We start from the raw sequence: 22013 nt of genomic DNA, 5'->3' as shown, positions 1-22013 counted from the left end.
AGTGAAGGGTTGGGGAGATGGCCCAGTCAGTACAGTGCTTCCTGTCCAGGCACGAGGACTGAGTTTGACTCCCATCACCTGCATAAAAAACAAACAGCACAGTGGTTCCTTCAAGCACTAAGGAGGTGAAGAGGGTTCTGTGGCTTTCTGCCCAGCTAGTCAGGCTGAATCAGTCATTTCCAGGTTCAGGGTGAGACCCTGCCTCAGGGAAAAAAAAAAAACAAACTGAGGGAGACAACCATCAACCTCTGGTTTCTACATACTTGTACACACACATGAGCATTTTCCATACAAGCATATGTGTGGACATTTATATTCATTACAATGTCATGGCCTCAAAATGCAGAATGAGGAATGTATAGAGAGCTATACATTCCTCATCAGGGTAGGCGTGCAAACAAAGGCCTCAGGCTGCTGAGCCTGGAGTGGGCACAGTCGCCAGTGCCACACTGCTGAACTTGGTGCAAGTGGGTGTCTCTGCCCTTCCATGCCTCTGTGTTTCCTAATTGATGCTTTTACCTGTGTGATAAGCTACAAAGCAGGCCTAAAACTCTGGAGCTGGGCTGCTGAAATGGCTCCGGGTGAAAAGTACCTGAGTGACAAAGCCATATCGGACAAGTGACCCATATCGGACAAGAAGAGGACAGATGGCCACAGGTTGCCCTCTGACCTTCACATGTGGTGCACAAACACACAAGCACATGCACACGTGAAATTAAAGTTTTTGTAAAAATCCCTGAAGCAGCTGACAAGTTTCCCCTTTCTCTCCTTAGGAAGAAGCTAGCTTGCTTCAGTATCCAACCCTGGTGCCTTGCTGTAACATAGATCTTGTTCCCAGCTCCTAGACACTGTCACCCCTATGTGCCAGTCTGACGCACGTTAGACAGAAACACTAGGAAGGCCTGGACTTCATGTCTTGATGTCATCTGCAGTTCAAGGACTTTGTCATGTGTCCTGACTGTTTTTTTTTTTTTTTGACCAGTTGATCTGGTAAAACAAGGCCTCTTTTCCAGTAAACTTGAATTGGGTCAAGGTCACCCCTTTCCTGTGCTGCACCTGTGTTTCTTTGTCTTGCTCCATTCATCCCTGCCAGGTAGTATGAGGGCCAAACGGGTAAGGTGAGCTGTGACAAGGAGGGCTAGAAGAGGCCAGGGAGAGGCCGAGCCAGGATCACCTGGGCAGCAAGGCCAACCCCAGGACTTGGACATCTCCCAGATATCCCTGGTCCTGGCCCCCCTACCCCCACTGCTGACCTTTACCCTCTAGTTGTTATTTAACTGTGGGGGCGGGGGTTGAGCTAACCCTGTAGTGGGGACACCAGCTAGGACTGGCCAGGAAAGTCACTGGACTGTTCTCAGGACGGAGATGGGAACCTATCAGGTAAACACTCTCCTGGTGTAGAGGGTGAGAGAGGCCTGGGCACCTCCTGCAGTCCCACTCAGCTGGGCAGAGCTGGCTCAGCCAGAGGCTCTGGTACTTAGGAGTCAGTTGTGCCCTCCCATTAGGGAACCAGGGGATGAAGAGTGCCAGGTGCCTGCCTGTGGCTTGGCCTGCGGCAGAGAGGTTCTGGTGGGAAGCCGTCATGGAGTGGAAGGGCTCACCAGGGAGTGGATGCGAAGCCAAGACTGCCTCCTTTCAGGTAGGAGACCCTAGGACCTCATTTGGCCTCTCTTGCTTTCTTGTGGGTACATAGGCCTCCAGGCTCTAGAAAAAAGGCCATGTCACCAGGAGCTCTCTCCTAGGCAGGTGATGTTAGGAACTCTACTCTCCATTCTATTGGGACTTCCTCAGAAACACTGCCCACTGTCTCACTAGGTGATCTGGAGTCTCAGAAGCAGGCTAGTGTCTCCTGTGTTTTATAGGAGACAGGTGAAACACTCACAGCCAGATCCCCACTAGCTGCCATCTCCAGATCCTAACAGCATGCTTGGAGCAGGTGGGACAGGAGTCAGGTAGGGTCTGGGGTGGAGCCTGGGTTAACACCCTGTCAATCACTAAACCACTGTTAGCTTTGGCCCCTGTTGTCTTCCCTGGGAAATGGGGCTCTGAACACAACCTTTCTCAGAAGCAATCATAAGGGTTAAATGAGACAGGACGTGTGTACTCCTCCCGGAGCACGGCCATGTCTAGAGAGGACTTGCTCCTGGGACTGGAGGATGTCTGCAGCTCAGTTGATTGCTAGAAAACCATACCCTATAAAACCAGGCGTGGCACATGCCTGCAACCAAAACGCTCTGGAAAAGGAGGTGGGAACATCTGAAGTTCAAGGTCATCTCCATCCACTCTACATGGTCTTGTCTCAAACACAGCAAAAGTGCTTTGTTATTATTCAAGGGACACTCAACGTACAGCCAGGTGGTGGCCCACACTTTTAGTCTCAATACTCAGAAGGCAGAAGCAGGTGGATCTCTTAGTTGGAGGCCAGCCTGGTCTACAGAGTGAGTTCCAGGATAGCCAGGGCTACGCAGAGAAACCCTGTCTCAACAAAGAAAAGGGAAAGAAAAAGACAACCAGAGGCTAGAGAACGACTTCAGTGTGCTTACTGCTCTCGCAGAGTGAGACTGGGTTTCCTGCACCTACGTCAGGTAGCTCAGAAAAGTTCTGAGTCATGGTCCAGAGGGCTTGTGATGCCCTCTCCTGGCCTCCAGCGACGCTCTGTGAACATGACTGTTGAACATACAACACATGTTGCACACACAGATGCACACAAATGTAAATAACTCAAACTAGCATGGCGGCACATGCCCTTGATCTCAGCAGTCAGGAGGTGCGGCAACCTGGGCTACATAAGGTGACCCAGTCTCAAAAGACAAGACAAAACAATATAGATTAAGACTGCTGGCCTGGGACCCAGGATGCTGCACTCCTTTCCTTCCCCCTTCCTTCCTTTTTTTTTTTTTTTTTTTTTTTTTTTGGCCAGGGTTTCTCTGTGTAGCCCTGGCTGTCTTGGAACTCACTGCCTGCCTCTGCCTCCTGAGTGCTGGGATTAAAGATGGGCACCGTCCTTTGCTTTCTATGTGCATATGTGTATCTGTGTGTGTGCACATGTGCACCTGGGTGTGGTATATGTATGTGACCTTATTTGCACATGCAGAAGGAGGCCAGAGTTCTTCCCTCAATGGCTCTCCATCTTCTTTGAGACAGGTCTCTTGTCTCTTGTTGAACCTGGAGCTCACTGTTCTGAGAGGCTGGCTGATGACCAAGCTCCAGGGACCGTCTCATCTTTGTTTCCCAGTCATGGATTTTGGGCTGCGTAGCATGGTGCCGGTTTTTTTCATGGGTGCTGGGGATCAAACTTAGGTCCCTACACTTGTGCAGCAAGCACATCACCCCTGAGCTGACTCCTCAGCCTGCCTTCTGTTCATCATATGTGTTCCGTTTTTCTCTCTGTTTCCCTCTTCCTAGAAGCTCTCTCCCTCTCCTCTTGTGATCTGCTTTCTAGTTTTGTGATCACACACAGTCTTGCCTGGATTTCACATAGAAGACAAAGCATGTAGTATGAGGCCTTCTGAGTCTAGCATACTTTGCTTTGTATGGTTGCCAGTTGCATCTGCTTTCAAAAAGAACCTTGGAATTCTGATGTTCCTTCCTCCATCTCTCAAGTGCTAAACACTACAGCTGACTGTAACACTCTTTATTGTTTGTTTGTTTTGAGACAAGTCTCACTATGTAGCTCTGGCTGTCCTGGAACTCACTATGTAGATCAAGCTGCCCTTGAACTCAAAGAGATACACCTGCCCCTGCCTCCCAAGTACTGTGTGGTCAGTCATGACTGCAGGCACCTCTACCCACTTGCCTGGCCCAGAAAAGTGTTTCTTTTGAAATGGTAACACAGCCACATGGTTCAAAATCTCAACAATACAAAAGGTTGACAAGCAAAAGGAATGATCCTGTCAAGGACGTTCTGAAGTGTGGGGGAGTCAGTCATGCAAATGTCTCAACAGTCCAGGACAGAGGGACAGACCAGTGCAAAGTCCCTACATTCATTTTCTGTGTGACCCCAGGCTGGTTGAGCAACTTTTTGTACCATAGTTTGCTGCCCTGTGTAGTGAGAGTGGTCATACTGCTGTCCAGGCTGCTAGCAGGATTAAACTGTTGGCACTAAGTGATCATGAAGTGTGAACATCAGCTAAAGGGACCTGGCTGATGGTTCAAGTCTGAGACGTGCAGAGTTAGGAGGTTATCACTCGGCAGTAGAACCCACAAGGACTGAAATGCACTAAAAGCGAGAACTTTCAGGGGTCAGAAGATGGGCAGCAGGACGATTGTCAGGTGGACCTATGAGGGAAAACCTGTTGGGGAGTGGAGAGCCTGGAGTGGGTGGGGCTTGGCATAGGTGGGGATCCAGAGTGAGCCCTGACTAAGGCTCTGAGTGGCTCCACAGTAGCTAGATGTTCCTCAGCTAGATTGACCTAGGCCAGCCTGAGCAGGCTTCAACAATCTCAGAAGGCAGATGTCATGAGGGCAGGCACTCTAAGATACGGTGGACACTGTGGGTGAGAGACCAGGAAGCTGCTAGATGGTCCTGCCTGTGGCATGGTGAATATCACAGGACATAGGACACCAGTATGTCAGAGAGACCTGGGATGACAGAGAGCAGAGAGAGTGAGGCCAGCAAAGTGTACCCTTAGGACAGGATAGAGAAAGAGCTGGTGGTAGGAAGTCCAGAAAAGAAACGCCTTCAGGAGGATAGGGGGTGCTCTCGTCCGTACGTCTGCTGCACGAGATGGGAGCACATGGGCTTCTGAGCACGGGCTAGTTGTTTCCTCTAGTCATTCTAGAAGGCACGATTGCAGGGCCTGTTTTTCTGTTGATCAGTGGTGGAAGAGGGGAGGCAGTTTCTTCAGTGGTGCATCCATTGGTAATCTGCCTGTGCTACTGTAACATTGTCACTCATGCTCCTGTAAGTAACCCTGGTTAAACCCATTAGATCACCAAAATAAATAAAGATGAAAAGATGTGAGGGCTGAAGAGATGGAGGGCTGGCTAAAAGCACTGGCTGCTCTTCCAGAGGATCTGGGTTCAATTCCCAGCTCCTCCATGGCAGCTGCAGTCCTCTGTGACTGCGGTTTCGAGAAACTGGTGCTTCCTTTCAGCTTCCCCGGGCATCAGCATACATGCAGTGCATAGATACGCATGCAGGCAATGCATCAACACACAGAAAATAAAATAATAATTTTTAAAAAGTAAAGACATGAGAGTGTAAGGGGGGAGGTTAGGTGGAAAAAGGGAGAGGAGGAGGATTGGAGGAGGACAAGAGAGGCTAGCAGGGATGAATATGATCAAAATACCTTATATCCATGATTGCAAGTGTCCTAACTCCTTTATGGCCACAGGCAAAGTGAGACTCTGAACATAAGAGAGGGGAGCTGCCAAGGAGAGAGGTTCTCTGTAGGCCATTAGTGTAGACGTTGGAACATGGAGGATTCGCTGTACCAGGTGCTACAGAGATGCACTCACTTTTCATTTTTTTTCAAGGCAGGGTTTCTCTGTGTAGCCCCCAGCTGCCCTGTAACTCACTCTGTAGACCAGGCTGGCCCCAAACACACAGAAATTCACCTGCCTCTGCCTCCTGAGTGCTTGGAGTAAAGGTATGTACCACCACTGCCCGGCTTACACCCCACTTCTGAATACTACGCGTCTGCACAAACCTACTGATGTGATTGGCTCTTCTTGCTCTTTACAGCAGCCCAGGTATAGAGAACCAGGTGAGGAAGGGACAGCTGGACTTTTTCATTCAGATCTCAGTTTGCTATGGAGGACACCAATCAGAGATGGGACCCACAGCAAGTCCGGGGGCTGCAGAGAGAGAGAGCATCAGCGAGCTGACAGACTGGGTAGAGCAGGGGTAGATATTAGCAAGTCTGGGTTTGCCGGGTGACTTCATTAATCTCCCTGAGCTTCAATTTCTCCTCCTATAAAGTGAGGACAATCTCTAATTCCCAGAGGGGTTGTGAGATGGCTGATGCCAGGCTTGTGTCTGCACTGTTCTTCGAGGATAGAGGATGGAAGGATGCCCCAGAAGTGAGGAAGCTAGTCCCACCTCCCCTGCTGGGCACAAGGTGATATGTACGAATGAGCTCGCACACTGCAAATCGCCCTTGACTTAATCAATGCTCTTTTTAGTCTCGGGTTTCTCTCATGTGTGGAAGAAATAAAGAATGCAAATGAGGCCATTACATCATCACATGTGACAGCAAAATGCCGGGAACAGCCTAAAGGTCAGCCTACAGGAACAAGTCCTCAACAGTCCTCCCCCACATGGAGCACTACACAGCTCAGAAAAGCTAATCAGACACGGGCATCTGCATTCCAACGCGGTTCGAGTAAGAACTGTAGAAAGCCTTGTGGGTGGGCTAGCATGACGGCTCGGTGCTGAGAGGCACTTGCTGCCAAGTTTGATTGCCAGGGCCCACATGGTAGAAGAAGAGAACCAGCTCCTGCTATGGCGTGTGTGTGTGTGTGCGTGAGTGTACGTGTGCGTGTGCGTGTGTGCCAACCCTAGCACCAGGGAAGAAAGGGTATATAGAAACAGTATGGCAGAGAGTCACCTATATAGGGTTGATTGCTGTCTGTGAATACAAAACTGTGAAGACTGGGGATGGCACTCAGTTGTGCTTGCCTTGTGTGCATAAAGCCTTGGGCTGGATCTCTAGCAGTGTGTAAGCATGATAGGACAGTGGTACAAGCCTGTGAGGCCAGCACTTGAGAGGTGGAAGCAGGCGGATCAGAAGAAGTTCAAAGGCAGCTTTGACATATTGTGACTTAGCTAGAGGCCAGGGTGGGATATATGAGACCCTACCTCAAAATAATAAAATTAATAAGTGGGAAGTCATGAAAAGTATCACTGGGAACAATAGAGGACACACAGGTTCAAGGCACAGGTGACATGCCCAGAGCCCAGGCACCACTTATAATTCCCTGTTACAACTGGAATAATACCAGTTTAGACTGGCAGAATTCCCAGGGCTCTGTCCTCCTCTGTGTCTGCATTTGTTTCCAGTGAGAGCTGATGTATACAGTCCAAGGACTCAGGGCCTCAGCCCTGGCTCTAGAGAAAGCCCAAGGCAGGTGCCAAGGCTCCTGTCTGCCAGGCAAGGGTTCTGCTGCTTAGCCAAACCCCCAGCTCCTCTGTGGCTTTGATCATGACAAAGATAAAAGGAATCAGGACTGCAGAGAAGGCTCAGCAGCTAAGAGCACTTAACTCTTCCAGAGGATGGGTTCAGGTTCCAGCACCCACAGGGTGGCTCACAGCCGCCTGTAATTCTAGTTCCAGGGGATCTGAGCCCCGGCCCCCTTTTTGCTCTCTGCTGGTGTTGTACAAAGGTGCTGCGCAGAGCTAAATCAGACCAAACACTTGCAGAAAAGGGAATAAATTAAAAGGTAAAGGAAATTAAGTTGAGTACCCTGGCATACAACTGTATTCCTTGAATTTTAGATAAATTTCTACCACTTGGGGAGCTGAGGCAGGAGAATCGCTGAGAGTTAGAGGCAAGCCTTGGCCATGCGGGGAGTTCCAGGCCACTGTAGGCTGTCTAGTGAGACCCTGTCTTAAACAAAACAACAAGAAGACCAAACAAGGAAACAAGAAAGAGGGAGGAAGTGGGCTAAACCGGGTTCTACCTCACTCCACAGAGCCAACAGAAATAAGTCCTCCCTTGGGATGCTGTATACTGTAAAGCCCAAGCGAAGAGGACCTCAGGATCCCTGGAGAACTGCAGACGCACCCCACATCACTCACGAGAAACACGGCTTGATGCAATAACAAGAGGTTTACTCAAAACTAGCATGCTAGGGCCTCCTTCACTCGTAACCCACGCAGGGGTAGAGGAAATCAACCCCCAGCAACAGATTCTTACAGCTTATAAGGGGAGAATCTACAAACCAGGTGGGGTTAGGGAAGGGGGAAGGAGGGGGAGCAGGTCACTGGGTCATCGATACATTTGATCTCAAATTTTTTTTTTTTTTTTTTTTTTTTGGTTTTTTGAGACAGGGTTTCTCTGTGTAGCCCTTGGCTGTCCTGGAACTCACTCTGTAGACCAGGTTGGCCTCGAACTCAGAAATCCACCTGCCTCTGCCTCCCAAGTGCTGGGATTAAAGGTGTGTGCCACCACCGCCGGGCTTGATCTCAAATTCTTAAGATGGATGGTGAGTCACTTTATAGTTGGCTACTTCAGACTAGCTTCACACTATTTATCATGAGCTCCGGTTCAAAGGGGTCAGGCTTATCTCAAGCTTATAGCATCCTGGCATCAATTGTCTCAGGGCTGTTAGTTCAAAGCACGGTCAGACTTATCTCAGGCCTATAGCGTCCTGACACCATTAATCTCAGGGCTTGTTTAGTTAGGGCCATCTGTTCGAATGGTCAGCTAATTTCCTGGGACTGAGGCGCCACAGTGTTTGACTTACAGATTTTGCTTTAAGGGTAGGGTTCAGGGGGTCAACTTAAATTTGTATCTTTCAATACCTCCAGGGACACTTCTTACAGATCTGATAGTTTTTAAAAAGTGACCCTTCGGAGGGAGGACAGAACCAGGTACACAATGCTTTTATTTTAACATTGTTGTTCATAGTGCTAAGGGGCCAATCTCAATGCCTTTACATATGCTAGGCAGGACACCTTCCCCCCTTTGAGACAGAGTATCTCTGTGTAGTCTTTGCTATCCTGGAACTCACGCCGTAGACCGGGATGCCCTCTAACTCATAGAGATCCACCTGCCTCTGCTTCTGGGATGGAGTCAGAGAGAAGAAAAAAGGGGGGTGGGGCACAAGGGTTATAAAACCAGTCAGTGGGTAGAGGAAGGTTCTGGGTTATAGACGGGAACCCCATAGGGAAAAAACACTAGAAAGATTGAGAGGAAAAGTGGGCCGAGAATGAGTGAGGCTGTTCACTGAAATCCACACTTGGGCAACATTAAGCAAACTGGCAAAGGCCTGTAATCCCAGCACCTAGGCGGTGGAGGCAGGAGGATTCAAGTTTAAAATAGTCCTGGGCTACAGAGTGAGTTGGAGGTAGGCTTGAGTTGAATGAAACCTTGTCTCAAAAAAACAGAGGACTGTAGCTCAGTGGCAGATTGCTTGTCTAGCGTACATGAGGCTCTGGATTAGATCCCAGTAGGGTATGAAACCAGCCATACTGGGAGAGACAGATCTTCCTTGCACAGTAATCTCAGGGCTCAGAAAGTGAAAGCAGGAGGAACAGACGTTTGTTGAAAGCCACTTTTGCCACATAGAGAATTTGAGACTGGCTGGGTCCAGCTAGGGTGTCACAAGTCCACCTAAGTTCACTGAGAGTTTCACACATGAAACTCCATAGGGAAAACAAGAGAGGAAAAGTGGGCCAAGAATGAGTGAGGCTGTTCACTGAAATATATTCCTGGACACTGTGATTCCAGCACTCAGGAGGTCAGCGCAAGCAGATCTCTGTGAGTTTGAGTCCAGCAGTACTTTCAGAGAGAGCAGATGTCCAGATTTTCCCCCCAAACAACTCTTGCTTATTTAAAATAGACAATCTCTGCTAAATATTTAAGCCCCATGTAGAAATGCAGGCGATATTGAAAACCCATTGCTGTTTAAAGGGACACTTTCTATCCAGTGCCTTCCACAAATGGAAGTACCTGCTCACCTACAATTAGGTGAGATTACTGTTTCTTTCCCCCAGAGGGCCCTTAAATCCACTCTCCACTGTTTTCAAAGCCCTAATAAGATCACTCTTCTTCCCCTAAAGCCATTTTAAAAAATATTTTTATTTACTTTATGTATTTTTACTGCCATGGTTTTCAGACACACCAGAAGGAGGCATCTGATTCCATTACAGATGGTTGTGAGCCACCATGTGGTTGCTGGGAATTGAACTCAGGATCTCTGGAAGAGCAGTTAGTGCTCTCTTAACCACTGAGCCATCTCTCCAGTTCCCCAGCCCCCCAAGCCATTTTAGCCAGCCAAATTTACTCCAATTTTTTTTTTTGTCTTTCCTTAATATCTTTGCCTGTTTGCATTGTGCTTTCGGAGGCTAGAGTCGGGTCAGATGTCCAGCTTGGAGTCTACATGTGTGAGCCACTGTGTGGATCCTGAGACTCGAACCTTAAGACTCTGGAAGAGCAGTCAATGCTCTTAACCACTGAGCTATTTCTCCAAACCTAATTTCACACAGGGCTCCAGGTCCCTGCTGATGAAGCATCCTGGGAGCAACCCGGTCCAACCAAATGGAAGTCTTTCCCTCAGTCCCCTTCTTAGCCTGGAAATCCTCCCTGCACCCCGCAGACCTCGATAGGGGTATCATTCTTCCCGGAATTCTTCCTATGCTTCTAGAGTGAGTTAAGGGTCTGGGAAAAGGGGATCATATTCTTGACCGAAAAGGCCGCATCCTCAGTGTCTGCGTGAGCCGGTACATTTCGGTGCTGGGAATTGATGACACAGGCATCTGTAATTCTATTCTAGTTCAGAGCTAGTCTGGCATGGAGCGGGGACTGAGAACTGCTGGCTCGGACTGGCTATTTTGGGATGTACGGCGAAGTCCTTAAGAGCTGGGGCACAGACCTTTGGAGGATGGCGAGGAAAAGAGTCGAGTCCCTTTAAGATAGAGGACCCCTCCCACGAACACCCCCTTCCCTCCATCCTCCCCGGCAGCGCGCCCCTTAGAAGCATGGCGAGAGCAGCGCACCGCACCGCGATCTGCCCCTCACAAAGATGGCCGCGATAAGGCGCCGGTTCTCATTGGTCTAGGGAAATTGAGAGCCTCTGATTGGTGGGCCTTAGAGGAGCATCAGGACGGGGCGGAGCGAAACAGGGCGGGGCGAAGCGGGGAGGCTCCGGCCCAGGCCTAGCTTGCAGTGGCATTAAGACTATGTCGTGGGCGCGGAGCCACCTGTGCTCGGCTCTGTCTCTGGCAGCTGTTTCTGCGCGCGGTGCAACGACGGAGGGCGCGGCGAGGCGGTGGTTGAGCGCGTGGCCAGCGCCGCAGGAGCCGGGCATGGAGTATCAGGTTTCTGGCCGTTCCCGCGGGTAAACGGTCCGGTACTGACACGTGGGCAGGACCGGAGCGGTGCTGCTCCGTTCTCCGCCAGCTGCTGGGGCCACCGGAGCATGAAGTTGCGGGAGGCGGGACATCCCGGTGTCCAGGGGAGGTGACAGGGACCGGAAAGTTGGGCTCAGGTGGCCCGATGTGGGAATTCTGAGAGCGCTTGTTGCGGAGGAATGGGCGCTGGTGACACACTAGAACGTCCAGAGTCTGAATTGAGTTTTAGAAGTTCGAATGACCTGCACTGGGAATGCAGGATGAGGGGGAAGGGAAGGATTCTGGAGTACAGAGTGGAAATACCCAGGAGAATCTGGGGCTGGGGTCTCCAAGACACGAAGACTAGAATCCAAGTATTCAGAATTGGCTGGCGGGCAGGCAGAAAAAGAGGCAATAAAGAGACCAGGAATCTAGAACAAACTATAGATTACTGTGCCAGGGTCAATTGTCAGTGACCAGAGCTTAATGCCAGCCAGGCAGGTGGCACCGGTTTAGGGCTATGAGGCTTCCAGCCAAGGCTTGAGGATAAGAGGGCAGGTGACCAGTCTGCTGCCGGAGAGGAAGGGCCCAAGCACAGATTTCTCAGAATGTAGGTGTAATTGAAACACACACGACTGGATTTACATCCTCAAATACCTCTCATTTTGTCCTCTCTGCTTATTTTCTGTTCCCACTCCCATCCCCCAAAGCCATCTCCTGAGGCTGTCTGAACCTACCTGTGGATTCTGGCTGGATGACTCTTGGGCATATTTTCCCTCCCTCTGTACTTCCAGATCTAATTGCTTAATTACACCCTCTTGTCTTGGGGTTAGAATGTGGAACTCCAGAGTCTCAAATATTCCAAAATTCAAAGTTCCTAGATTCCTAATGTCCTGGCCTCAGCTCAATGGGACCCCAGTATAGTGGTAGAGAGAATAAGGACTAAGCCTCCTTCCCAGGGTGTGCCTTGTGTGTGAAGGCTGAGAACATAGAGGCTTGGGGAAGGCAGGCCAGGAAATGAAGGTCCATTAATCTCGCCAGTTTTACCTGGCACTCCCTGGGTGGGGCTAGCTTGCCCGTGGCCCCCATCTTTGCTAGAACTGGAAATACGCTAGAGCTGTCCCCACCAAGTAGCCGTAGGCAAAGGCAACATGGCTGATGTAACCGGCCTGTTGCCCTGGTTTTGCCACTGGTGGGCTGAGTCCCTCTGTCTTCAAGGACCCTCACTGAACTGGGATTGTGGTTGCCAGGATGCTGTGCGCACGCTCAACACCCTGCAAACCAATGCCAGCTACCTGGAGCAGGTAAAGCGTCAACGGAGTGACCCTCAGGCGCAGCTGGAGGCTATGGAGATGTACCTGGCACGGAGTGGACTGCAGGTAAGGGAGTCCATCCTGCAGAACACCTCTACCCTATCTGCCTGGGAGCCCAGTGGCTGAGGCAAGGGCCTTTCTGTCTGTTGTAGGTAGAGGACTTGAACAGGCTAAACATTATCCATGTCACTGGGACCAAAGGAAAGGTAAGAGTAACCCAGGAGGAGTCTGTGTGGTAGGCTGGTGCCTGTTCACCTTTTTGATTTTTTTTTTTTTTTTAAGATTTATTTATTTTATGTGTATGAGTGCACCGTAGCTGTCTTCAGACACACCAGAAGAGGGCTTTGGATCTTATTACAGGTGGCTGTGAGCCACCACGTGGTTGCCGGGAATTGAACTCAGGACCCTGGAAGTGCTCTTAACTGCTGAGTCATCTCTCCAGCCCCTGTCTGTCTGCCTTTATTATTTGATTCTCTACATGCTGCTACCAAGTAGCAACTTAGGGGGTGTCTTGTTAGGGTCGCTGTTGCTGTGATCAAACACCATGATCAAAAGCAGCGTGGGAAGGAAAGGGTTAATTTCATTCACAGTTCCATCAAAAGAAGTCAGGACAGGAACTCAAACAGGGTGGGAACCTGGATGCAGAGGCCATGGCGGGGTGCTGCTTATTGGCTTGGTCATCAGGGCTTCCTCAGCTTGCTTTCTTATAAAACCCAGGACCCCTAGTCCAGGGATGGCTCCACCCACAATGGGTCAGGCCCTCCCTTTCAGTCACTAATTTTAGAAATGCCCTTATGCTCGATCTTACAGAGGCTCCCATAAGCTGGATCAGTTGAGGTTCCATCCTCTCAGATGACCAGCTTAAGTTGACATAAGACTTGTCATGTCATGTTGACATAAGACATATCAGGCATGTAGGGAAGAAGAGTTTATTTGGCTGTAAATTCTGGGGGATGTGGTCCCCCATGGCAGGAGACCGAATTGCATCCTCAGGAAGGGATGGATGCTGCCTCTGTCAACCCTGTCTACAAACTCCTCCCAGACCTGCCCAGAGGCTTGTCTCCCTGGTGATTCTGGGTGCTGCCAAGTCGACAATCAGCAGTACCCATCATTTCACCCCACCCAATGCTTTCCAGGGCTCCACCTGTGCCTTCACCGAACGGATCCTGCGGAATTACGGTCTGAAGACTGGCTTCTTTAGGTACTGGCTCTGTGTGTGTCTCAGCTTTGGAGGGCTATGGTGCTAGAGCCAAGGTCAGCCTCTCTGCCCTCCCCCAGTGTTTGTTGATTCAGCAAACATTAAATCCACAGTGCTATGTTAGCCGGCTAATAGCAGCCATCAGTTTCCATAAGAGACAAAGTGGAGGAGAGGGACATGTCCTGAAGGTGTGGCCTAAGCACCTGGCTGGGAGAGCCGGGTGACCTTTTATTAATTTAAGTTCCAAATGTAATTTTTGCCTGTTTAATTTTAAATTATTCCTCTTTATGTGTATGTGTATTTCACCTGTGTGTATGTGCTTTACGTGTGTGCCTAATAGAACTGGAATTACGAGGGTTCTGAGCAACGTGTGTGCTAGGAGTGAAACCCAGGTCTTTTGTAAGAGCTTTCAGTGTTCTTTACTGCTGAGCCATTGCTCCAGGCCCTGTTTGAGGCAGGTATCGCTCTAGCCTGTGCTGACCTAGAACTCACTCTGCTCCTAGGCTGGCCTTCAGCCCCTTGGGGTCTTCCTACCTCAGACTCCTACTGGAGTTGCTGGTGTGAGCCACTATGTGCACAGCTTGGTTTCGCTTGCTTTTTAAATGTTTGTTTTGTTTGGGGATGGGGTGGGGTGTCTGTCTATGAAGCTCTGACTGACCTGGAATTCTGGCCTAGAACTCACAAGAGTCTAACCTGCCTCTGCCTTTTGAGTGCTGAGATTAAAGTTGTGCACCACTTCGCCCAACTTCAAGTATGATGTATGTATGGGTGCACAAGCATATGTTTATTTTAGCGTGTGTTCTTTCTTCCTTCCTTCTTTTCTCTCTCTCTCTCTTTCTTTCTTTCTTTCTTTCTTTCTTTCTTTCTTTCTTTCTTTCTTTCTTTTTTCAAGCTTGGTCTCTCACTGAACCTGGAGCTCCTAGATTCAGCTGGATGATTGTTCATTAGCACCCCCAGGGATCCTCCCATCTCTGCCCCCCACTCCCAGCAGTGGGGTAATAGACTCACAGCCACTGGCTGGGATTTTTTTTTTGTTGTTGTTGTTTTGGCAGGGGTAGGGGTAGGTGTTGGGGGGTGGAGTGTGAGAATACTGGGGATCTGAACGCAGGTCCTCATACTTATATGGCAAGCTCTTTCCTGACTAAGCCATTTCCCAGGCTCCTCACATCCAGTCTTTAAGTATAGAGATGTTTGTCAGCTAAGATGTCTCTGGAGTAAGGAACACAAACCTGACTTTCAAAGGCACACAGAGCACAGAGACCGGTTATGGCCTCTGTGTCAGAGTCTCCACAGGGAGGCAGCAGAGCTCTGCCAGCGTAGCTGTGGTTTCTTCTGGCGGCAGCGCCCCCTTGTGGTGGTGCACAGACGTCAGAAGCCCACAAGATGTGGAGGGCCTGTGTCCTATGCTTGATGCAAGCCTCTTCTAAATGAAGGATGTTTCAGAGGCGTGAATATGATTGTGCTCCTTGGCATTTGTTCCTTGAGGGAGGAGCATATCCTACGTTAACGTTATCTGTTCTGTCAGGCCACCTCCATAAGCATGTGAAACCAGTTGGCTATGGCCATTTCAAATGAACATGTTTTCCTGGAACTGGTGATTGTTCAAAATAAAGACATGAAAGCTAGGCAGGGCAGTGGTGGCACACACCTTTCATCCCAGCACTCAGGAGGCAGAGACAGGCTGTGAGTTCAAGGCCAGCCTGATCTACAGAGCAAGTTTCAGGACAGCCAGGGCAACCCAGAGAAACCCTATCTTAAAAAAACAAAACAAAAAAGAAAGAAAGAGAGGGAGATGACTTGGTGTGAGGGTCTTTGAGGAGTTATAAAGCAGACACATTGTCTAGGAGGCTTGTGTGATTGTGCACACGGCACACTTACACAGTGTCACTGCACTGATGAGTGGTGTAGTCACAAAGGACAGTATATGTCTGTCGCTGACCAGAGGTGGTAAAGCAGTCTATGACAATGTAAGGCAACGTCTGCTGGAATAACCTTTTTGGAACTGAATGTGGTGGCACATGACTGTAAAATCTGTCACTTGAGGGATGTAGGCAGAAGGATCAGGAATTCAGGGTTATCCTCAGCTATGTAGTGAGTTGGAGCTAGCCTTGGCTATGTGAGACCTTACCAAAGAAAAACCACTAAGTAAAAAGAATACTTTTTTAAAGCTTGAAAGCTTGCAATGAATTTTTTATTCCTTGAGCTTCTTGGTGCATGTGTGTTTGCACACATGCATTTGATGTAGCCCGTGTGCAGAGGTCAGACAATCTTTAGGAGAGTTTCTTCCACCATGTGAGTTCTCTGGATGAAGTCAGATCAGCAATTTTGGCAACAGTGCCGTATTGCTGGCCCCTGATAATAGTTATGAGTAAAACCTCAAACCCTAACCACTGACCTTGGCCCACATGGCTGTCCAGCCAGCCTGCGGATGTGGATAGGGCAGGGGGATGACTCCAACCATTCCTCCCTCTGAATTTATTGCTTTGAAACTGAAAGCCAGATGGATGTTATAGGTACGTGTTAGCAGAGTTACTAATTCTTGTGTGATGGACTTTGAGGGCCCAGAGACTATGTTAGGCCATCCTTAGAACAGGGCTATCTGTCTCCTTTCTGGGGCGGGGCGTCTTAGTTGAGAGTGGTACAGTAGGACGAGCCCACTGGAGGCTGGGCCAGAGCTGCTGGGGTGAGGCCCGGCCTCTGCGCGGTCTGGAGGCCCAAGGCAGGAGCTCAGACGCTTGAGGACGTCATGGAGCCCTAGGAACAGGCAAACACAGTAGGGCAAGGAAGGCCCCAAGGCTCGGGAAGGGGGGAGTCCCGATGACCCCAGGTCTCTCGGCAGCTCTCCCCACCTGGTGCAGGTGCGTGAGCGGATTCGAATCAACGGGAAGCCCATCAGCCCTGAGCTCTTTACCAAGCACTTCTGGAGCCTCTACCACCAGCTGGAGGAATTCAAGGTGCTGTGGCTGGAGGGCTGGAGAGGGCCCGTCTCCCTAGAGCAGGGGGTGTGGGGGAACGGGGCGTGGGGCTCTGGCCCCTGACTCGTTCCTGTGTGCAGGATGACGACCACACTTCCATGCCCTCTTACTTCCGCTTCCTCACACTCATGGCCTTCCACGTCTTCCTCCAAGAGAAGGTGAGTGTCTTTCTAGACTCTGTGTCCAAGTCCTTGGGGAGCACCACATGAGTGGAGGGGCTTCCTACTCCCTCTGCGCTGTCTGCTCTCCTGCAGGTGGATCTGGCAGTGGTGGAGGTGGGCATCGGCGGGGCTTTTGACTGCACCAACATCATCAGGTGAGGCAGCTGCTGTGTGACACCCTGAAGCCCCCTCTGGTGGCTCAGCACTCTGAATCAGGGCCTTCTTGTCTCTTTCAGAAGGCCAGTGGTGTGTGGAGTCTCTTCTCTCGGCATTGACCACACCAGTCTTTTAGGAGATACGGTGGAGAAAATAGCATGGCAGAAAGGGGGCATCTTTAAGGTAACATAGCAGGCCAAGGCAGGAGAGGTTCATGGGAGCCCAGGGTCTGTCCTTTTAACGATTACAAAAGAGTGGCTGTGGCGAGTCAGGACCAGGTCCTAGCCATCTGCAGTCTGGCTTCTCATCCTTCTCCCTGTGTGACCTGAACCCCTCTGTGGCCTCGGTTGAAATCAGCCCGTTACTTTCTCCCTGGTCTGTCTGCAGCCTGGTGTCCCTGCCTTCACTGTGCTACAGCCAGAAGGTCCCCTGGCTGTGCTGAGGGATCGAGCCCAGCAGATCTCAGTGAGTGATTGTCTGTGAGTGGTTTGGTGCTGGGGTGGAGGGGTGTGCTGACTAGAGGAACACAGTCTCCTGTTGGGTTTTGGGTTCCTCATATGTGCAAGGCGGGCGGCGGGAGCAGCTGTTGACGCTCTAGTACACATCTGGTTCTGGGATCGGGTCTTGGTAGCCCCTGGTGGTTGGGGTGTGGTCAGAAGACCTAACATAGTGGTGGTGGCAGGTCAGCTGACCAGCTCTTGCCTTTTTCTCCACAGTGCCCCCTGTACCTGTGTCCACCCTTGGAAGCCCTGGAGGCGGTTGGACTGCCATTGAGCCTGGGCCTAGAGGGAGAGCACCAGCGGCCTAATGCAGCCTTAGCCTTGCAGCTGGCCCATTGTTGGCTGGAGCAGCAGGGCCACCATGGTAGGTGGGCCAGTGTGAGCATGCAGGTAGGCAGTGGGTGGGGCCTGCCTTGGAGGGGTCTGAACACACAGACTCACACTCCACAGACATTCAGGAGCTGAAGGTATCCAGGCCAAGCATACGGTGGCAGCTGCCCCTGGCACCTGTGTTCCGTCCTACTGCCCACATGAGACGTGGTAAGTTGGAGCTTCCTTCCCAGTCAGGACCACTACACATCTTTGTTCCCCCTCAGACTTATAGTGAGCCCCATTGTATCTTTGTGCCCTCTGAGAATGCCTCTTTTTGCTTCCCGTTTGAGGGTTGGGGCAGTTGTAAATTGTGCCCCGGGTGAGCATTCGTCTATGGACTATGGAGTTCATAGAAGCTCAGTTTTCCTGTCTACCAGATGAGATAGTGATAACACCCACTGCCAGGGGCTGTTTGATGGTTCCTGATCTGACGTTGTCATTCAGGTGTGAACCCAGAGCCTGGAAGCCTGGGACAGTGCCGTTCAGCGGTAACTGCTGTCTATCGCCAGACTGTGAGGATGCCTCTGCTCCTATCCTCCAAAACTCCTTTCAGCCATAGGCTCATACTGTTAGACCCCTTTAGAACAGTTCCAGTGTGCCAGGGTTGCTCCCAGGACAGCCTTGGAGCAGATCTTAGGTCACTTGATCTAAGCCCTCACTGGCTGTGACTTGGGAATGTATGATTGTGTGATAGCAACCCCATGTCAGGGCTGTCTGGAAGATTCCATAGCAGGACAGCCCATTCCAGGAATCCAGGGACAGCCATTAGTAAGTGGATCTACCTTTAGGGCCTTGTTGTGAATCCCAGAGCACTGTCTCATCCGCCTTTGCAGGGCTTCGGGACACAGAATGGCCTGGTCGGACACAGATACTCCGGCGGGGACCTCTTACATGGTACCTGGATGGCGCTCATACCACCAGCAGTGTGCAGGCCTGTGTGCACTGGTACTGCCAGTCATTGGAGCGCAGCAAACGCACCGATGGGTGAGCTCTCTTTGCAAGACTGGGCACGCAGGGGGCGGGGTCCTGGCTAATGACCCCATTAGAGTTGATTTCAGTAGCTGTCAGTGGGCTGTAACCTGCTCTTAGAACAAGACTGTTGTGCTGATAATTCTTCATCAGTGATGCACTGCACGGGACAAGTTTGAAAATGTACTAAATGGTGTTTCTATGGTGGAATCTATACCCTGAAGCTGGAGAGATGGTGGTTAAAGGCCCTTGCCGCTCTTGCAGAGAACCCACAAGGGTTAGATTCTGGGGAAATGACTGGAAGGGCCTGGGAGGGAGGGCAGAAGGCATGTTCCACCCATTTCTTCCTGTCTCAGTGGGCCTGAAGTACACGTCTTGCTCTTCAACTCCACGGGTGACAGGGACTCCGCTGCCCTGCTGAAGTTGCTGCAGGTAAAGGGTCCACCTGGAGGGTGGGCAGCAGGCGGCACTGCTTCTGGTAGATGCTGAGGCCTAGATGTCCTCAGTTGTAAATGGAGCCGATCCCTGTCTCGCCTTTGCTTGGGAAAACTGCATCTGTTCTAGGCTTCCAGGGCCAGAGTGGCTCCTAGGTCCATTTCCCATGTCAGAGCAGGAGGCTGAAGTGGTTTATATTCAGAAACTACCCCAGCCTGGGTTTGGGGCCTGCTCCCTAGCTAGGCTGCCCTGAGTAGGTACTACCTGTATCTTCATTCAGAACAGTGCAGGTATGCAAGTACTCTGTACGGCAGGCTGTGCACTGAGGCAGGTGGGGTGGGTGCCGAAGGCCTGCAGCCCATTACTACAGTATCCCAGTGCAGGGGTGGGTGGCGCCAAAAGTGTGGCCTAGGGAATATTTGGAAGTCAAGTGGGGGTGAGGGACATCCTTTCAGAAGACTGATACTAACTGCATCTCCCCTTGGTCTCCTAGCCCTGCCAGTTTGACTATGCTATCTTCTGCCCCAATGTGACAGAGGTTTCATCCGTAGGAAATGCAGGTGAGAGGGGACAGATGGTTTGGCTAATGCCAGGTGCCTGTGGCAGACTGCTCAGTGAGGAGTGAGGACTTCCAAAGCATGCTAGGAGGCAGCATTTTTATAAAGATTGATTTTTATTGTTTTTGTGTGTCTGAGTGCCCAGCTCCTGTGGAGGCCGGAAGTCATTAGATCTACTGGAAGTGGAATTATAGATGGTGGTCAGCCACCATGTGGGTACTGGGAGCTGAACCTAGTTTCTCTGCAAGAGCAGCAAGGGCTTTTTAAGAGCTCAGTCCTGTCTCCAGCCCCAGGGGATATAGATTTTACTGTAGAAACACCATTTGGTACATTTTCAAAGTTGTGGCATGTAGTCACAACACTGTGAAAGAATGATCAGGTATAGCTTTTTTTTTTTTTTAAAAGGGCAGGTTACAGCCCACTGACACCTACTGAAATCAGCTCAGTGGGACTCAGCTAAGATTCATTGACCGGAAGAGACTAGAACATCCCAGTGTAGGCTGCATGAAGATGGGCAGGTACTGCCTGCTGAAGACCCGGCTCTGGGCACCTATGGGAGAAGGCAGAACTAGCTTGCAGTGTGAAGTACATTTGAAAGCTGGTTTTTATTATACTCATTAATTAATTTGGGTTGGATCATGTGAACGGAGGACAGGCTTGGTGGCAAGCACCCTGCCACACTAAGCCACCTCATTGGCTCCCAAAATGCTTTTTGTACTGTATTGCACTATATTTTAAAAACTTTGAAGGAGTGTGAGCCATTCAGGTAGACCTCCAGGCCCCACACTGGACCGTCTGTGGGTAGATCTGGGACCTGTATTTTTAACAGGCTTCCTGGGAAACACTCATGCCCATGTGGCGAGGGACCCCAGAGGACACTTTGCAAAGATGTGCATGGGAGTATGAAGTTGGAGTACCAGGCCTGCTTCCCATGACAGTGGGCCGGTTGCACTGGTCACCGTCCATCACCATCACGCAGACAACCATCAGTCTGGTGGAGTTACACTTGTAAGGGCCAGGAGCTAAGCTAAAGCTCACTGTGCCCCAGCCCCTCCCTCTCCCCTCCACTGACATGCCTTGCTCTGGACCCCACAGACCAGCAGAACTTCACTGTGACTCTGGACCAGGTGCTGCTCCGCTGTCTCCAACACCAGCAACATTGGAACTGCCTGGTGGAGAAACAGGCCAGCTCCAACCTCTGGAGCAGCTATGGCCCAGAACCTGCGGGGCCAGGCTCCCTGCTGCTGGCACCACACCCACCTCAACCTACTAGCAAGAGCTCCCTTGTTTTTAGCTGTATCTCCCATGCCTTGCAGTGGATCAGCCAAGGCCGTGATCCCATCTTTCAGCCTCAGAGCCCTCCAAGGAGCCTTCTCAACCACCCCACAGCCAACAGTGGGGCCAGCATTCTCCGGGAGGCTGCTGCCATCCATGTACTGGTTACAGGAAGCCTGCACCTGGTGGGTGGGGTTCTAAAGCTACTGGATCCCTCTATGTCCCAGTAGCCAAGGAATGTCCTACGCCCACCTGCCTTTCCAGACTCTTAGACTCAGTGCCTTGTGATTTCTGCTCTCAGATTCTTTTGGACTGGCCCAGGGTCGTGGGCTCTTGGTAGAGTGTAGGGATGGACAGACTCTGTGTTTTGGCCTCTCCTTCCTCTGGCAGAGACAGCAGGGGGCTTCCCAGAATCCCTACCATGTAGTAGGCTTTCAGCCCAGCCCACCTCCCTGCCCACCCTGCTGCCTCTGGGCTCAGGTCCAGCTTATTGTTTGAGCTCCCTGGGCAGCCTGTGATCCTGCCTGAGGTTAGACCAGAGACTTCCTCCTCCCTCCCAATGCCTTCTGGCAAAAGAGAGTGCCCTTACCCGGGCATTTGGGGACTGTGTTGCTGGAACTAATTGAAGCTTTTAAACCCCTTTATTTTTTATTTTTTTTGTAAATAAATGACAAAACTTGTGATTGACTCCTAACCTCCTAGCTCCCTCACCAGACATTAGGGGTTCAAGTTTGGCACTGCAGGAGTATAGATAGGAGCTGGAGCCCTGGCAGTATGGCCTAGGATTAGTCCTCTCCCTCAGAGCATAAGGTAGCCCATGTCATGAAAGACTGGACCTCTGTTTGTGTGCCACACACCAAGACACTGCATTGCAAACCTCCTTACCAACGTGTCCAAGCTGGATGCCTGTCTCATGATGAGGGAGGGTGGCCGGCTTCCAGGAGCCTTGGGACTGTCTACAGGCCTGTTGCCTACAAGAGTCATGTGCAGGATTAGAACCCAGTGCTTTATAGGGGTAGCTGTGTCCCAGACCTCAGAGACTGTAGACCGGGCTTTTTAGTGTTTGGTTTCTGTCCCAAGGTTGGGCCACCAAATGAGTGAGCAGC

The 22013-nt window shown here is 50.8% G+C and overlaps 1 protein-coding gene across 3 annotated transcripts; it reads left to right on the top strand.

The window, feature by feature from the left end:
• Positions 1 to 1242: 1242 nt before the first annotated feature.
• Positions 1243 to 21594, top strand: Fpgs (folylpolyglutamate synthase). 3 transcript variants are annotated; one of them, XM_076928505.1, is made up of 16 exons: positions 1243 to 1380; positions 1506 to 1639; positions 12247 to 12375; positions 12462 to 12515; positions 13446 to 13510; positions 16347 to 16461; positions 16563 to 16640; positions 16737 to 16798; positions 16880 to 16982; positions 17187 to 17264; positions 17516 to 17663; positions 17750 to 17839; positions 18505 to 18655; positions 18997 to 19072; positions 19569 to 19635; positions 20728 to 21594. In XM_076928505.1, the coding sequence occupies exons 2-16, from the start codon at positions 1517 to 1519 to the stop codon at positions 21135 to 21137; spliced, it is 1749 nt and encodes a 582-aa protein (XP_076784620.1). In that variant the 5' UTR covers positions 1243 to 1380; positions 1506 to 1516; the 3' UTR covers positions 21138 to 21594. The 3 variants fall into 3 exon arrangements, with proteins under 3 accessions (XP_076784620.1, XP_034349835.1, XP_034349834.1); XM_034493944.2 differs by lacking the exons at positions 1243 to 1380; positions 1506 to 1639; positions 20728 to 21594 and adding exons at positions 10446 to 10984; positions 20462 to 20720; XM_034493943.2 differs by lacking the exons at positions 1243 to 1380; positions 1506 to 1639 and adding an exon at positions 10448 to 10984.
• The last annotated feature ends 419 nt before the right edge of the window (positions 21595 to 22013 follow it).

This window comes from Arvicanthis niloticus, chromosome 2, assembly GCF_011762505.2.
Source record: "Arvicanthis niloticus isolate mArvNil1 chromosome 2, mArvNil1.pat.X, whole genome shotgun sequence".
Classification (NCBI taxonomy): Eukaryota; Metazoa; Chordata; class Mammalia; order Rodentia; family Muridae; genus Arvicanthis; species Arvicanthis niloticus.
The sequence above is the reverse complement of the archived record's forward strand: the minus strand, read 5'-3'. Positions and strand labels throughout refer to the sequence as shown.